Source organism: Pezoporus wallicus, unplaced genomic scaffold (assembly GCF_028554395.1).
Source record: "Pezoporus wallicus isolate ANWC-B61680 ecotype Strahan unplaced genomic scaffold, APGP_CSIRO_Pwel_v1 contig_7265, whole genome shotgun sequence".
NCBI lineage: Eukaryota > Metazoa > Chordata > Aves > Psittaciformes > Psittacidae > Pezoporus > Pezoporus wallicus.
The window spans coordinates 1,147,704-1,164,747 of NW_026635568.1; the positions used below are offsets into that span (position 1 = coordinate 1,147,704).

The window sequence follows — 17,044 nt, forward strand, 5'->3', positions numbered from 1 at the left end:
ACTCGCTGAATGCAGCTGCTGCTGTAGGGTACCTAGAGCACACGAGGCTTCATTTGAAGTGTTCAAGAACCATGTAGGTGAGGCCTTCCTTCAGTGATGTGGTTTAGTGGTGAGCTTGGCAGTCCTGGGGTAACGGTTGGACCTGATGATCGTAAAGGTCTTTTCCAACCTAGCTGATTCTGTGACTGTCGCCTTCCCTGGAAGGGCGAGAACTTGGCTTACGCTGGCAGAAGCTTGTCTTTTGTGGACTAGAGGAAGGTGATCTCCAAAAATGCTTGCTGCTGGTGGTGTTGCAATTGCATATCAGCAATGATATGAAAAGCATGTACGGGTCCTCTTTGAGTCACTCTGATTATATACCATGTTCTTGCTATTGATTTTTCTGAATCTCTGCCTTTCTTTTCCCTCCTTGCTTCAGAGGAATCCCAGGAAGGTGAGAAGCTACTGGCAATCAATTTCTTTTTTTTCTGAACTTGATGACTTTTTTTCTCCTGCCTTTTAAGAGCCACTTTTCCTAACAGCTGAATTCGTGTTTTAGGTGTTTTCCAAACTCTTTGAAGTCCTTAGACGCCGAACGATTCGCCGTGCTCTAACATCAGTGCCGCGACAGCGACTCTCATCCAACAATAACAAGAAGAAAAACTAGCCAGTATTTTTAACTTTCTTTCTGTATCTGAAGTGTTCACACTTACACATATAGGACAATAAGCTGGACCGTCTGGGCCGGTCTGCATAAATGCTGTAACCATACCAGACTGATGCTGCATATAGGGTATGGAATTGCACATCCATCTTCTAGGAACTGTAAAATGGTTTGAATTCAGTGAAATACTGCTGTATAGGAGGGATATCACTTGTGTCCATAGCATGTGACTGATTCAGCCTCGTTACTGTAGCAGCAAAACTCGCTTCTCTTTCAGTTCGTGCCAGTTTGTGTCAGACTTCAGCATTCCAAGCTTTTTTAAAATTTTCATTATTTCAAATCTCATCTCTTTGTATGTTTTTATACTTTCTTTTCCTTGGTTACCTCATTCTTTTGTTTCTTTTGCACGTTTCTCATTCCACAGGTGTTGAAGCCCATGAGTGATAATTTGATGGAGGATCATATGAGGCAGTCTGTAAAAAACTCTCTCAAAGCAAGCCTGGGCGAGCAGGTGTCTCACCATGCCAGACTAAAGACAGACTGACACTTCATCTCCTCTTCAACTCTGCCCTCTCATCCTAGACATGCTTGCTGTACCATGAGAACTCAGTAATTAAGAAATGAATAAATAAAAATAAACCAAAGTTTACAATCAACTGTAGAAGTAGTTTAGTGTGATTGGCTTCACAGATTGCTGCCATCACCTGGGAAGAGTTAAGTTTGTCAGTGCTCTGCTTCTAAGACAAACTAGTGCCATGGAGACGGCTGGGGGTGGGAGGGAAGGGTATCTGTTTTATGTATAGTCCTGGTGAACCCTGCACGTGTGTGTATCTGGGGTTGACAAGGGGGGAGGGATCTGCCCCCCCTGTGTTTGAGCTGATGCAGTCTCTGGCTTACAGTGGGAATCTGTCCTCTGCAGGAGGTAATTCAGGGAAGTGTAACGATCAGACCCACATAAGGGGTGCTCACACCAAACGTACCCAGCTCCACACCATCCCCTCGCCACCTCTAACAAGAGTTTCTGCGTATCGAGTCAGTGAAGCCATTAGAGCCACCACATTACAACACGTATGTTGCTTTTATTGCCTTCTCTACCAGTGTTACACAAATGCATGTATCGGTTCCTCACACTGCCGACAGCAGAACTGACTTGCAAGGGAGGCAGTGAGTCAGAGCATACGGTGTCTTGCCTTGAACTCGCAGACCTGGTCCTGAGGGAGGTGCATATCAGAACTGAGCTGTCTTTTTCTGCAGTTTAGCCTTTGTGTATATAATATTGCCATTAATTCTACTGGGGGAGAAATTCCATCCAAAAATGTTGCCTACAGCTACCAAGCAATGAGTTAGGATTGTCTGTACAGTGTGTTTAGTTTTTATTTTTTAAGAAATCACAGATAGGGCATGTATATGAAATATAAATATATAAATACGATTTTGTATCAAAGTTTTGTAGTTTATGGCAAAACCTGGTTCTGTGGTAGCTAAAAGTGCAGTCCCTGTAAAGGAATGTTTGTGGCTCATGTAAATGTGTGAATGCATCAACAATTTGAAGTTTTTTGATATGTTTGTGATATTTACCTGCCTTGAGCACTGCAATCTCTCACCCCTTGGGAAAATCAGTGGGAATGTTTGTTGTGAAACTCTTGTCTTCTGTTGCATTTTAAAGTTATTTCCTGTAATTTATTTTCAGTACATGATTAAAATCAGTTGTGTATATATGAAATGAAATCCTTGCTTATTTTTAAAAGATGTTGAAGTATGTATTCTACTACATAAACTATGTCAAATACTTATCCTGACAATTATATGAGCAAATTGTCTATTGTACTTCATAGCTTTCTATTGAAGCTGATGTTCTCCTCATGCTTGTCTCTGAAAGATGACATCTGTCTAGCTCATACCCCCTCCCTGCATAGGAAAACTTTCTGGTATTCTAAAGCACGCTTCTTGCCTTGTGGAGTTGCTTGTCAGCTTCTGCCCTCCAACAACTGTATCGTTCTGAAACCTTGTTACTGGCTCTATTTTCACTCTTGACTAAATCAACTGTGTGGAGTGTAAAAGGCAGCTAAAGAATTAACTGCTGTAGTTTCGGCTGGAAATGACTGTGGGCAATAGCTGGGTTTTTTTGCATTCCTAAATGGTAATAATTTCCATCAACATTTGAGCTTCATCAGTCTCCCCTCTCTTGAGTGAGGGAAATCATCTGTCTAGGACTAAAGCAATTGCACTGTGACTTTTGTACCATAAAGGACTGCTGGGGAGTGGAGGTTGCCTGCCCTCTGGAGATGAGGGCTCAGCTCCAAGTGAATGATGCTGAAGATGAGGTAGGAATGTTGCATTTTATGATATCTTCTCTCAAACTGTACAGATTAAATACTGTTATTTAAACAATCTAATGCTTTGGTGATGAATCTCTTTATTAGTCAAATGACTGGAGTCACAAATAGTTTGGAGGGTCATGCTTGCCTTTGCTTCTTGCCTCTACCAGGAAGGTATGATTCAGATTTGAGGCTGTGCTGTGCCCTTCTTGCCCTGCAGTGAGGAGGAGAGCAGAAGTCTGTCCAGGCTGTGGACATTGAAGCTGGAAGGCTTTATTCAGACTGTCCTAGTAGAGGACTGAAACAGGGTGTGTGTCTGGGGGGCTCCTGAACACTGTGCCAAAGAAGTTCAGAATTAATGCAAGAAACCCTCAACTTTGTGGGAGGGACCAAAGGTAGGAAAAAGAAAGGGCCAAGGTGCTTTTTTTTTTGGGGAGGAGCATGCGTGGGAAGTAAGTAACACAAGGGGATAGAAAGGGCTGGTTATGTGGCAACAGGTTAATGGTGAGTGCACTAGTCTGCCTGTGTCTGTCCTGTTGTCTCCATTAACTCCATTTCTCACCCACTCCCTGGGAGATGTGGCTCCATTCTGTGTGCATAGAGGTCAAAGTGCCAGTAACTAGAGTGGGACCTGGGTCACAGGCTCTTACATTTGGAGTGCCAGTGGAAAGCAAGTGCGGGCAACTGCAGTGGGGTGGTGTGTTATTGTATGAGTATCAAGCCATATTTAGCCAGCAAGTGTGACAAAGCAGCCCTAACTCTGGTTTGGATACACATCTTAATCCTGCATGTGGCAACTAGAGAGACAAGGAGGTCCAGCATAATGGAGGGTCTGGGGTTCAACTGAGACCCGTTTGTGTGTGCCTCCCCCTAGGGGAGGCAAGTAGGAATAAAAGAGCCTCCAAAGGACAGTTACAGGATAAACTTGTATCTGACAGCTGGGTGTGTGCAAGGTGGGCCTGAACCAGCAACTGGAGTGGGGGCTGTCTTTGCACATGTTGTGCGTGTGCCTACTGGGAATGCTGTGGCTCAGCCTTGCTGCTGGTTGCACATCGGGGCCTGAAGCTGTAGCAGCCTCACCTCTATTGGGCAGCCCCTTACAATTAGTGAAATAAGTTTGGTATTTCTCGACTTCTGCTTATGTACTGTTCAGAACATCAGGATTGCACATGGAGTGGGTAAGGGAGGAGAGGAACTTCACTAGTAGAATACAGGGGATGAAAGGGGTAAAACACTTGTTTTCCCTATCCAGAGCTACTTTGCTACTGACTTGGGAAAGGAGCTCTGAGAGCTGCTCCAGCTCTGTGCAGACCGGTGGCATATTAAGGCATTGCTTTCCCCATCCTCCCTGGGCAAGCAAAAAACAGAAAAGGCATAGAGTAAAACATGGTAACTCGCCCCTCACCAGCAGTACGGCTACCCAACTCCTGCCTCAGAAACACAGCAAAGCCAGGTAGGAAAGCTACATGGGAGAGACTACAACTGGCAGTGTTCTGTTTTGGGCTCCTCATTACAAGACAGAGAATGAGGAGCTGGAGTGTCTAGAGAAGGGCAACAAAGCTGGTGCAGGGCCTGGAGCACAAGTGTGATGAGAAACGGCTAAGGAAACTGGGGGTGTTTAGTCTTAGGAACAGAAGGCTCAAGGGGAACATTATTGCTCTCTACAACTGCCTGAAAGGAAGATGGAATGAGGAGGTAGCTGGTCTCTTCTCCCAAGTAACAAGCGATAGGACAAGAGGAAATGGCCTCAAGCTGCACCAGGGGAGGTTTACACTGGATATTAGGAACAATTTCTTCACTGGAAGGGAGCTCAGGCATTGGAACAGGCTGCCCAGGGCAGTGGTGGAATCAATGTCCCTGGAAGTGTTCAAAAACCATGTAGATAAGGCCCTCAGTGACATGGGTTAGAGGTGGACGTGGCAGTGCTGGGGTAACGGTTGGACTTAAGAGTCTTGCATGTCTTTTCCAGCCTAGCTGATTCTATACTGCTGTAAGGAGATAGATTGACTAAAAAGATGTGCCAGGAATGGGTGGAGAAACTGACACCATAAAAGCTACTTGCTCTTTCTGTTACTTCAGGAAACAGCTTTTAGAATGTATTTATTTCTCCAGCTGTCATCAAGTGAAAGGCACCCTCACAGTGCCTGCGCTCCTTGAGAGGGGAATAGCTGGAGCAATGAGTGATGTGATTTCTGGCGCCAGAAAGGCATAAACAACAGGAAAGTACTGTCTTATCCTGTAACTCAATTTTCTTACAGCAGGCTAGGGGCAGGCCACAGACTTTTCCTGTAGATGGCTGATCCTTAAAAGTCAAGTTAAGGAAACTAAAAAGTACATCAGGTAGCATGGCACAGCGATAATGAAAGGGTGGAGAACCTCTATTTTGTGAACCTAGATGTACTGAGCGTTCAGTGTTTTTTCCACTGTGCAAGCCAAGTATGGCAGAACCTCAAAACTCCCTGCCTGTTGCTATCTTGGGTTAAAGCAATTAAGCAGAGGTTATGGTAAAACTTCTTTTTTTTTATTGAAAAACATGGGTGGGAGAAAGGAAATTATTTACACAAGTTCCCAAGTGCAGCTCAACTCAAGAACGTATGACCAGCAATATGATAAAGGGATGTGGGTCCAAAACAGGATTATGGAGGCTACCAAACAGTACAACTCCCTGGTAAACGTGGATCTTCAGATAAGATCAGCAACTGAAATGAGAGAAAATGGGAGAATATAAGTAAACCAAACATGCCACAAGGGTCAGCCCAGCAGTCCAAGGCACCTACTGCTGCTCCCAAGTTCTTTAGGGGAAGCAAAGGTTATTCAGGCTTGGGAATGAGGTAAGAAGCAAAACAAAGCACCTGGCATTTCTCTTTCAGGTGCAGCACCCCATATGGCAGCTGGAGGAGGGCAGCACTCCCTGGGGCTGGCCCACACTCACCGTTCATGGGCATCTCGTCGATCTGGGTGGAGTAGTACTGCTCGATGTCCCGCAGGATGCGGATGTCGTCGTTCTTCACAAAGTTGATGGCAACACCTTTTCGGCCATACCTGCCCGACCGGCCGATTCTGTGGAGGCAGCAGAAGGAAAGAGAGAATGGAGCCACCTCGGGGAAGGGTAACGCAGCCATGCTCCCCCAGTGAAGGCTGAGCTTACCTGTGTATGTAGAGTTCTCTGTTGTTGGGTAGGTCGTAGTTAATGATGAGGGACACCTGAGGCACATCCAGGCCTCTAGCCCAAACATCTGTTGAAATAAGGACTCGGCTGCAAAGAGAAGGGACAGTTAGAGCTGTTCCACTGCCTGATGTGGTGTGAGAGCTGAGAAGCTGCAGTGCCCAGTGCAGGGAACCCTCTGCTCTTCTGTGCTCCTCCCTGCCTGCAGCACACTGGCACCATCCATGCCTTTGCTGCAAGGAAAGCTGTCCCATGCAGCATCACCAAACTTCAATGAAGACAGATAGTACCAAGACAGCTTTGATCTTTTAGAAAGAGTATGATGCTCCCAAGAGTTTAAAATACAGACGATGGAGCCCAAATATTTTTCTTTCTTATTTCAAACGGAGCAACACCTACCCTCTTCAGTGAAATAAACCAGACTAATTCTGTGCCTAGAAGTATGAGCATCTCTCTTTGGAAAGTGGCAACCTCTCAACCCTGTGACACTGAAGGGGGATAGATGGGAATTGGAGTTCTTCCTAATATGAGCTTAACAAGGCCTTTGGAGAGGACAGGTATTACGGGTTTCTGAGGCCTGTTCCCTTCAGACACTACATGAAAACCTGCTGTAAGGAACACTATTTAAGGTACTTACCTTGCGCCAGATCTGAACTCTTTCATGATGGACTCTCTCTCCTTCTGTGGCATGTCTCCATGCATGGATGAAACTGTGAAGTTGGCTTCTCTCATTTTCTCTGTGAGCCAGTCTACCTGTGCATACAGCCAAGCAGCCTGGGTTAGCTCTTTGCTCAGGACAGCCACATGTGCTAGCTGTGCTTGGAGAGTATTTGCAGAGATGTATGCTATCAAGGACTGAGACACTTTAACAAATATGGTAAACAAACCTTACAGAACATTGGCAATGTGATACAGGGCTCCACAAAAGAAAGGAATTAAGGGCATTTATTCAGCAAGTGTGGGTTTGTTTCTGAGATTATAAGCAATTACAAGAATAAGCACATTCTTACCTAGTTAGTTCTACTTCTCTAAAAAGACAGTTCCTGTCAGCTGTATCAGGTCTGTTTATAACCAGTTATTTAAACTGGGCAAATCCCAAAGACAAATACTTAATCTCTATTCTTACTAATCTATTCTCTAATGGGAAAATGACTAGAACTCTTAACTGGGTTTGTCCCAGTCTCCTCCCAGCCCCACTCAGAAAGTATCGTGCTGTACCTTTCTCTTGGTGTTACAGAATATGACAGCCTGGGTGATTGTGAGCGTGTCGTAGAGATCGCACAAGGTGTCAAACTTCCATTCTTCCCTCTCCACAGCCACGAAAAACTGCTTGATTCCTTCAAGGGTCAACTCATCACTATAAGGCAGTAAGAACAGAAGAGAAGGCTCAGGGGAGACCTTGTAAGAGTCTTCCAATATCTAAAAGGGCCTACAGGAAATCCGGAGAGGAGCTTTTTACAAGGGAGTGTAGTGACTGGACAAAGGGGGAATGGCTTTAAAGTGACAGAAAGAAGATTCAGATTAGGCATCAGGAAGAAGTTCTTCCCTATGAGGATGCTGAGGCCCTGGCACAGGTTGCTCAGAGAAGCTGTGGCTGCCCCATCCCTGGCACTGTTCAAGGCCAGGTTGGATGGGCCTTGGAGCAACCTGCTCTAGTGGAAGGTGTCCATGCCTGTGCCTGTCCCTGCCACAGGAACTGGATAAGCTTTAAGGTCCTTTCCAACCCTAACCAGTCTGCAGTTCTATGCACAGCTGTACCGCAGCACAAGTAGATGAACACATACAATGTAGTTTGAAGTGCTTCAGTGGGTGCGCTTCAGTGGAGACCATACCTCTGCCCTGTGTGCTGTGGGTTGCTGGGTCTGCACACAGGTCCAAGTTGTTCTAGAAAGTTCCTGGAGAATTCTGCTCTAATAAGGGTCTCAAACATGACCCACGCAACAGAGACTAGAACTGGGGCACCCTCTCTGCTCTAGACAGACAGCTACAAAGGGAAACATTTCTGTTTTCACAATTTTTACCTTCAAGCTTCTTAATAAGAGACTGAAAAAAGGTAAATAAGGCAATAAGAGATCAGGCAAGAGGGAGTCTCCTCCTCTCAGGCTGCCTATACTTATTCCTCTTGACTCCTGCTAAGTTCCACTGCATCAGGAACTGTGACACCACCAGACTTAAGCTACACCTCCAGGGGCATTCAGGATCAGTCAGCTAAAGGGTTTTCTGGCTTGCTATGTCAAAATAGCAAATTAATGGAAGAGGCCTATGGAAATCCTCTGGAGGAGCAGAGGAACTGGGCAGGTGTGACAGGTGGATTTCCAGGACAAGAGACCACTATATATGGAGAGGATGAGGAGGTGGGAGCAGCAAATAGAACTGGACAAGGATAACATCAAAAAGCAAGTTGGCCTCTACTGGAAAATAGGACATAAGGATGTCTGCAAACCCCTAGGCAGCCCAGGACCAGACCAACTCAAAGAGCTCCTGTTCTTTCCAAGGAAATGTACTCACTCACCGTTTCACCAGGATGCGGATGGGGTCTGTCATGAATTTGTTGGTCATCTCCAGAATTTCATGAGGCAAAGTGGCGCTGATCAAAACCACCTGTGTGGCTGGAGGCAAGTACCTGTACACATCATAGATCTGCTCCTTAAAACCTGAAAAGCAAATCCAGTACCACAGAACAGTTATCACTTCCTTCTTCCAAATTTGATCTGGTATCCAATACTGGGCCTATTCTATGAGATAAAAATTAATGAGTGAATCAGTAGCTCAAAGCCAGTGTTATGTATTGCTCATCTCATTTTCTGGAAACCACTACTATGTGGCTGTGGTACACAATAAAGTATAAAAGGCAGTACTTGATAATGGGAGATATTACTGTGGGGATCTGTTACAGACTGCCTGATCAGGAGGACTCTATCAAGGAAGCGCTCTACAGCCTCAAGCTTGAAGGCCCTTGTCCTCATGGGGGACTTCAACCACCCTGGTATCTGTTGGAGGGATGGTACGGCCTGGCACAAACAATCCAGGAGGCTCCTCAATTGTGTGGAAGACAACTTCCTCTTGCAAGTAACAGAGGAGCCAACAAGGAGAGGTGCCATGCTTGACCTCGTGTGCTCACCAACAGGGAAGGGCTCGTTGGAAACGTGATGCTCCAGGGCAGCCTTGGATGCAGCGATCATGAGATGCTTGAATTTGAGATCCTCAGGACAGTGAGAAGAGCGTGCAGCAAGCTCACTGCCCTGGACGTCAAGAGAGCAGACTTTGGCCTCTTCAGGAACCTGCTTAGTAAGGTTCCATGGGATATAGCTCTGGAGGGCAGGGGGGGCCCAAGACTGTTGGTTGATATTCAAGGATCACCTGCTACAAGCTCAGGAGTGTTGCATCCCAACTAGAAGAAAGTGCAGCAGGATGGCCAGGAGACCTTCTTGTATGGATAACGAACTGCTGAGGAATCTTCAAAGGAAAAAAGAGGCTTATAAAAGGTGGAAGCAAGGACAGGAGGCCTGGGAAGAACACAGGGATGTTGTCCGGGAAGTTAGGAACCAGGTTAGGAAAGCTAAGGCCCTGTTAAACTTGGCTACGGATGTGAAAGATAACAGGAAGGGATTCTATAGGTACATCATGAATAACAGACATACTAGGGACGTGAGCCCTCTCCAGAGGCTATCAGGAGAACTGGCTACCCTGGATTTGGAGAAGGCTGAGGTTCTGAATGACTTCTTTGCCTCAGTCTTCACTGGCAAGTACTCTGAGCACACCACCCAAGTCCTGGAAGGCAGACGCAGGGACTGTGAGAATGAAGACCTTGCGCCCACTGTAGGAGAGGATCTGGTTCAAGACCATCTTAAGAACCTGAACGTGCACAAGTCCATGGGTCCTGATGAAATCCATCCACGGGTCCTGAAGGAGCTGGTGAATGAAGTTGCTCAGCCACTGTCCATCATACTTGAAAAATCATGGCAGTCAGGTGAAGTTCCCGATGACTGGAAAAAGGGAAATATAACCCCCATTTTCAAGAAGGGGAAAATGGATGACCCGGGGAACTACAGACCAGTCAGTCTCACCTCTGTGCCTGGCAGAATCTTAGAGCAGATTCTCCTGGAAGGCATGCTAAGGCACATGAAAAACAACAAGGTGCTTGGTGACAGCCAGCATGGCTTCACTAAAGGAAAATCCTGCCTGACCAATCTGGTGGCCTTCTATGATAGGACTACAGAACTGATGGACAGGGGTAGAGCAGTTGCTGTCATCTACCTGGACTTGTACAAAGCGTTCGACATTGTCCCACACGACATCCTTGTCTCTAAATTGGAGAGACATCAATTTGATGGATGGACCACTCGGTGAATAAGGAACTGGCTGGGTGGCCGCACACAAAGAGTTGTGGTCAATGGCTCAATGTCCGGCTGGAGACCAGTAATGAGTGGTGTGCCTCAGGGATCGGTGTTGGGACCGGTCATGTCCAACATCTTTGTTGCTGACATGGACAGTGGGATTGAGTGCGCCCTCAGCAAGTTTGCCGATGACACCAAGCTGTGTGGTTCAGTTGATACGCTGGAGGGAAGGAATGCCATCCAGAGGGACCTCGACACACTTGTGAGGTGGGCTGATGCCAACCTCATGAAGTTTAACCATGCCAAGTGCAAGGTCCTACACCTGGGTCGGAGCAATCCCAGGCACAGCTACAGGTTGGGCAGAGAACAGATTCAGAGCAGCCCTGCAGAGAAGGACTTGAGGGTGCTCGTCGATGAGAAAATGAACATGAGCTGGCTTCAGTGTGCGCTCGCAGCCCAGAAAGCCAACTGTATCCTGGGCTGCATCAAAAGGAGTGTGACCAGCAGGTAGAATGAGGTGATCCTGCCCCTCTACTCTGCTCTTGTGAGACCTCACCTGGAGTATTGTGTGCAGTTCTGGTGTCCTCAACATAAGAAGGACACGGAACTGTTGAAGCAAGTCCAGAGGAGGGCCACGAGGATGACAGGGGGACTGGAGCACCTCCCGTATGAAGAAAGGCTGAGAAAGTTCAGCCTGGAGAAGAGAAAGCTGCGTGGAGACCTCATAGCAGCCTTCCAGTGTCTGAAGGGAGCCCATAAGGATGCTGGGGAGGGACTCTTCATTAGGGACTGTAGTGATAGGACAAGGGGTAATGGGTTCAAAATTCAACAGGGGAAGTTTATATTGGATATAAGGAGGAAGTTCTTTACTGTAAGGGTGGTGAGGCACTGGAATGGGTTGCCCAGAGAGGTTGTGAATGCTCCATCCCTGGCAGTGTTCAAGACCAGGTTGGACAAAGCCTTGGTTTAGCGTGAGGTGTCCCTGCCCATGGCAGGGGGGTTGGAACTGCATGATCTTAAGGTCCTTTCCAATCCTAACTATTCTATGATAATCTGTAACTACTGAAAAGGACACAACAACTAAATCAGACAAGGCATATCAAGTAGCTTAACCTGTTACAGCCTATAATTAAAACATTAAACCAGTTGGTTTTTTTAGAAGCAGGACTGCCTGCTGGAACATCCTGGAATCTCAAAGATGCGAGGACAAAAGAAGTAAAAGGGAGACATGTTTTACCTTTATTGAGCATTTCATCTGCTTCATCCAAAACGAGCATTTTGATGGCACGAGTTCTTAAACTTCGACGACGAATCATATCTGTAAGATTGCACTTGGTAAGATGGAAAAGCTCTGAAAGGAAGTAAGCTTATGCTGCTCCCAGGTCCTGCCAGGGCATGTTGGTGGAAGAGGGACAGACCCTTCCTTTGCTGCCAACAGGGACAGCTGTTTGGTGATAGAAGTCACACCCAAGAACCACACTGTGCCCATAGTATCCTTCAACCTAGGGGGATGTCTCTGGAGCCCAGCTAAGGGAGCACTGACTGCAGGGAAGCTCCTAGTGTCCAAGCTGTGGGCTGACTTGCTAAGTGCATAGGACAGGTGACCTGGTCTCCAACAGTGTGAGAAATGCAAAATGCTGCATGAACTTTTCATCAACAAACTAGCCAAATCCACATCCTGTTTGGAAGAGCAGAGTTTTGTGTAATCCCTTAATACTGTAGAAAGCATCTGTTATTTGTTGCTGTTCAAAGCCAGCCCAGTTCTATAGTTGCTAATTATTTATTTTTCATTTGTGAAGACTGTCTCTGTGTTCTCCCAGTGACAGGAGCTTGAAGGCTAACACTATCCCTGTGGTAACTGCCACCAACAGTAAATATAAAAAACTTCATGCAATGAAACCAGAAGTACCAGCTACAACTGCATCCAATTTAACAAACAGAGAATGATGGTCAGTACACAGAAAACGTGGACTGACTTTGATATTCAAGTAGACCCAGCTCCTTTCTCCCCCGAGATTCTAAAGTATATCCTGGGATTGTAGTATTTTCTCCTTAAAAAATACTTTGTTCCCATGCCACCATATGAAGAAACATGTCAACAATGAAAAGCAGAGAAAATCCACACACTATTCCCACTGATTTCTAATCTTTTCCAAATATTGCTACAGTAAGTTGCTACCCTGTTACACTTCACATTAACATGAATTGTGTCAGATTAATGTAATTTTCATGTTATTTCAAATCTCAGCTCACAAAAGTTGCAAGCGACTCCCATGGCTCAATTCAGGTCTGAAGCCTCCCACATGTCCTTACCAAACACACGGCCTGGAGTGCCAGCAACAACATGCTGCCCATAATCCAGCTTTCGGATATCTTCACCCACATTGGTCCCTCCGATGCAGGCGTGACACTGGACATTCATGTAGTCTCCCAGAGCAAGAAGACCCTGTGTTGATACAGAGGAATGGCTTAAATAACTGATCTCCCATGAAGTCTGTATTTGTGAAGGGATGCAGGTCTGCCAGACAGTGGGTTTTAAAAGAGATGTAAGCACAAGCAGTTAGGATTTTTTATGTTTGTTACCCAAACCTCCTCAAAAGCAGGTTCCCAACCTATGGGAACTCAGTTCCCTGGGGGCTCACAACTGCTCTAAAAGTGCTGTCCTTCAAAAGCAGCAGCTTTGAGCTCTGCTGGGGAACACCTGAGGGTCAGCCTCAAGCCTTGCAAGTGCTTTACAGATGGTGATTTAAATGCTCCTACCTTCTGAATCTGTACAGCCAGCTCCCGAGTTGGTGCCAAGATCAATGCCTGGGTCTCACGAACCTGATTAAAATAAGTGATCACAGTGCAGTTAATCACAGGGCAGATATCTTATGTGCAAGAGAGACTACGGACCCATAGTGCTCTGAAATGTCACACTGGAATGATTAACTGGAATTTTGTCATAAAACCTAGTGTTCGCAAGGATCAGTACTCCTAAGAAGCTGCTCACAAAGAGAACACTTACACAGTAATAGCCTCTTAGTGAAGTTACTTTTGACAAGACTTATGCAGTGCTTTGAGAGCTATTTTTCATTCCTACCTGATTTCTGAAAACAACTATACAAGTGTGTATTATTGCAAAAAGAGAGATACAAATTTAAATCACTTTAATTTTGTACGTTCAGATCAGATAAAATCTTTGCATTGCACATGGACAGTCTCATGCTTGAAAAATATTATAAGCACTTTACAGTAATTAAGCAAAAAGATCAACTTTTAAATTAGAACATGCAACATCTATTTTATATCCCAGGCACTAAGGGGTGAATAACAATCTAAGCCTTATTTAAGAGGGCCCACAGAAATCATCATTTTATTCAACAGCATGTACACATTTTAAGTTGTAATTAAAAAGCAATTGCATGGACATGACACTCCCAACTATAACAAAAGCAAGCATTTGTCAAGCCAGAAATCCAGGTTTGATGCTGTGCAATGTGTACCAATTGTTCAGACAGGTTGCTGATGCTGTTAGGATCATTTGAGGACAGTTCTGTCTGCTGGGAGACTAATTTAGCCCTCTAATATGTGAAAGAGATCAGCTGTTATAGCCAACTTTGTAACTGCAAGATTTTATCAGGACAGATTTTGCACTGTTAAACAGCATGGGTTTAATAGTGAAATTGTTCAGAATCTGCTGAAATTTTCAGCCAGAAGTTTGTCTGAGGTTCACTGCCCATAATTAAAAGATTTCAATGTGAAATTTCATTTATATACTTTAAAAAAATAAGGCTTTTCTGAAGAAGATTCTAGCAATTTAGTTTAAAATACCTTTTACCACATGTTATGAGAGTACCTGTATATCCAGGCATTGCAGAACAGAGATGGAGAATGTTGCCGTCTTCCCTGTTCCTGACTGTGACCTGAGAAACAGATGCTTGGTGAACACTCTGGAAGTCTGGATAAACAATTCAGGCAATTTCAACACATTCCACCCCTCTGCTCTTTGCCACTCGTTCACTGCAAAGAAGTCTATATTGCCAACACTCTATCTGACAAAGGTATCATAGAATCGAATAATGGTTTGGGTTGGAAAGGACCTTTAAGCTCATTTGGTTCCAACTCCCTGCCATGGGCAGGGACACCTTCAACTAGACCAGGCTGCTCCAAGCCCCATCCAAAGTTCCAGGAATGGGGCATCCACAGCTTCCTGGGCAACCTTTTCCAGTACCTCATGACCTTCACAGTAAAGAATTTAATCCCAGTATCTCATAAACCTCCTCTCTGTCAGTCTAAAGCCATTCCCTCTCATCATGTCAGTACACGTCCTTGTCAAAAGCCCCTCTCCACGTTTCTTGTCAGCCTCTTTAGGCACTGGAAGCTGCTCTAAGGTCTCCACAGAGCCTTCTCTTCTCCAGGCTGAACAAGCCCAGCTCTCTCAGCCTGTCTCCACTGCAGAGGTTATGGTCACAGCATGATGTGCAGACAAGCAGCTTTGACAACTACAGTATCAGAGACAGAGCACTGTGTTGCAGGGTCCTCAGCTTCTGCATCTCTACTCCTTATCAGACCAACACTTAAAATTCCTACAATTCATCATTCTTTTTTTCTTTTAAGGTATATGGTCGATAAGCCAGTACAATTTGGAAGGTCAGCAATTCCCTCTAGTGACCTAGAAAGATTTCTTTTTCAGTGGGATACACATCCTTCTTTATTTCTAAAAACATAATAGGTTTTCTTCTGCTTACTTTTTTCCTTGAGACTGCAGTTATCTCTCTTCCTCCCTGCCTTTGCTAGAAAACATTCCCAAGAGTTTCAGAGCCCTACTGTTTGAGAACACATGGTTCTCAACACATCCTAACTGAACTTTTATTATCTAAACATAAGTAACATTAGCAACTGTTTGGATCACTGTGCTACGTGCATGCTAGCCACTTTCACCCCGTTTGATCATGATGTGACTTCCCTAATCCTGCCATGCAGCAGCATGAGACCATGACCAATATCTGAATGGGGCCTACAAGGATGCCAGAGAGGGACTCTTTATCAGGGACAACAGCAATAGGACAAGGAGTAACAGATTCAAACTTAAACAGGTGACACTGAGGTTAGATATAAGAAAGAAATCCTTCACTATGGGAGTTGTGAGGCCCTGGCACAGGCTGCCCTGATAAGTGGTAAATTCCTCATCCCTGGCACTGTTCACGGCCAGGCTGGACAGGGCTCAGAGCAACCTGGTCTACTAGAAGGTGTCCCTGTCTGTGACATGGGGTTGGAACTGGATGAGCTTTAAGGTCCCTTCCAACCCAAACCAGACTGTGATTCTATGAGTGACAGACCTTGCTTCTAGCTTAAAGGTGAGTGCCCCCGCCCCGAGCTCGCAGCTTCCTCACGGCCCACGCCCCCCCGCCGGCAGCCCCACTTACTGGGCGATCACGTCTCTGCCCTTGATGATCTGTTTGATAGCTCTTTGCTGGATGGCCGAGGGCTTCTCAAAACCTGCGGAATCGGAAGTTACCATCAGCGGGACAGTCCCGGAACCGAGCGATCGGCGGCCTCACCGCGCAGGCGCCTTGCCCGACATCCGGGTGCCGGCCCCCCCGACAGGCCTCGGCACCTCTCCCGGCCACATGCCCCCCTTTCCCCCTTCCCTCCGCCCCTGGTCGCCGCCGCCCAGCCACACACCGTAGGCGTAGATGCCCCGCAGCAGGTCCTCCCGCAGGCCCATGGTGTCGAAGGTGGGCGTCACGTCCACCTCCTCGCTCGTCTCGAACTCCACCTTCGTCATGTCCTCCTCCTTCATCAGCCGCTTCCGCGCCGAGCCGGTCGTGCCGCCGGACCCCGCTGACCCCGACATGGCTGAGGGCTGCCCTCTCCCGCCTCACGCACACCCAATGGCGCCGCCGCCGAACACCGACAGGCCACTGGGCATGCGCGGAGGGTCTGTGGCTGGGCGGGGGTATGAGGTGTGCGCATGCGCTTAGGGGAGAGGGCGGGAAGACTGCACGCTGCTCGCGCATGCGCGGGGCGAGATCAGCGCGGCGCGAGATCAGCGCGTGCGCAAAGGTCAGGGTTGGCGCATGCGCGGAGCGAGATCAGAGCGTGAGCAAAGGTGAGGATTGGCGCATGCGCGGGGGTCGGTGAGTGGGGGGCGCGCGGCGGGGTCGTGAGGTGGGTTTAGACCTAGACCGGGTGCAGTGGCGGCTCCTGCGCTTGGGTCACAAGAACTCCGTGTACTGCTACGGGGTCGGGGAGGAGCGGCTGGGAAGCTGCTCTTGGAAAGCGAGCTGGGGGTGCCGATTGACGGAGCTGAACATGAGCAGCTTGTATCATGTTCATCCTGGCCTGTATCTGCAGTAGTGTGGCCAGCAGGGCCAGGGCAATGATCATCCTCCTGTACTGGGCACTGGTGAGGCCGCAGCTCAAATCCTGTGTTCAGTTCTGGGTCCCTCACTACGTGAGAGACATTGAGGTGCTGGAGCAGGGCCAGAGAAGGGCAGTGGGGTTGGTGAAGGGTCTGGAGCACAAGTGTGATGGCGAACAGCTGAGGGACCTGGGGGTGTTTAGTCTGGAGAACAGAAGGCTCAGGGGGGACCTT

At 46.9% G+C, this 17,044-nt stretch overlaps 2 protein-coding genes across 6 annotated transcripts in view; one reads left to right on the top strand and one right to left on the bottom strand.

Annotated features, from left to right (window-relative positions):
* The window catches only part of ATL2 (atlastin GTPase 2), a 45,224-nt gene extending 42,190 nt beyond the window's left edge, over nt 1–3,034 (top strand). For 3 of the 5 annotated variants that reach the window (XM_057396903.1, XM_057396906.1, XM_057396907.1), the window contains 2 exons: nt 419–433; nt 539–3,034. In XM_057396903.1, coding sequence (XP_057252886.1) covers nt 419–433; nt 539–646 — 123 coding nt within the window. In that variant the 3' untranslated portion in view covers nt 647–3,034. The remainder of the gene's footprint in view (nt 1–418; nt 434–538) is intronic. The other 2 variants (XM_057396905.1, XM_057396904.1) reach the window with 2 other exon arrangements.
* A 2,426-nt stretch (nt 3,035–5,460) lies between these two features.
* On the bottom strand, nt 5,461–16,346 carry EIF4A3 (eukaryotic translation initiation factor 4A3). Its single transcript, XM_057396908.1, has 12 exons — nt 16,132–16,346; nt 15,873–15,945; nt 14,303–14,369; nt 13,225–13,287; nt 12,778–12,910; nt 11,702–11,782; nt 8,640–8,781; nt 7,346–7,484; nt 6,765–6,880; nt 6,110–6,217; nt 5,894–6,021; nt 5,461–5,660 (listed from the first exon to the last, which is right to left on the bottom strand). The coding sequence occupies exons 1-12, from the start codon at nt 16,301–16,303 to the stop codon at nt 5,644–5,646; spliced, it is 1,239 nt and encodes a 412-aa protein (XP_057252891.1). The 5' UTR covers nt 16,304–16,346; the 3' UTR covers nt 5,461–5,643.
* Nucleotides 16,347–17,044: the final 698 nt, after the last annotated feature.

Excerpts from the sequence above, each read along its gene's own strand:
- EIF4A3 (XM_057396908.1), bottom strand. The coding sequence starts at position 16,303 with ATGTCGGGGTCAGCGGGGTCCGGCGGCACGACCGGCTCGGCGCGGAAG. Across the intron at positions 11,783-12,777 it reads CACTCCAGGCCGTGTGTTTG|ATATGATTCGTCGTCGAAGT; the intron begins GTAAGGACATGT and ends GCAATCTTACAG. Across the intron at positions 8,782-11,701 it reads AGATGAAATGCTCAATAAAG|GTTTTAAGGAGCAGATCTAT; the intron begins GTAAAACATGTC and ends TTTGCTTTTCAG.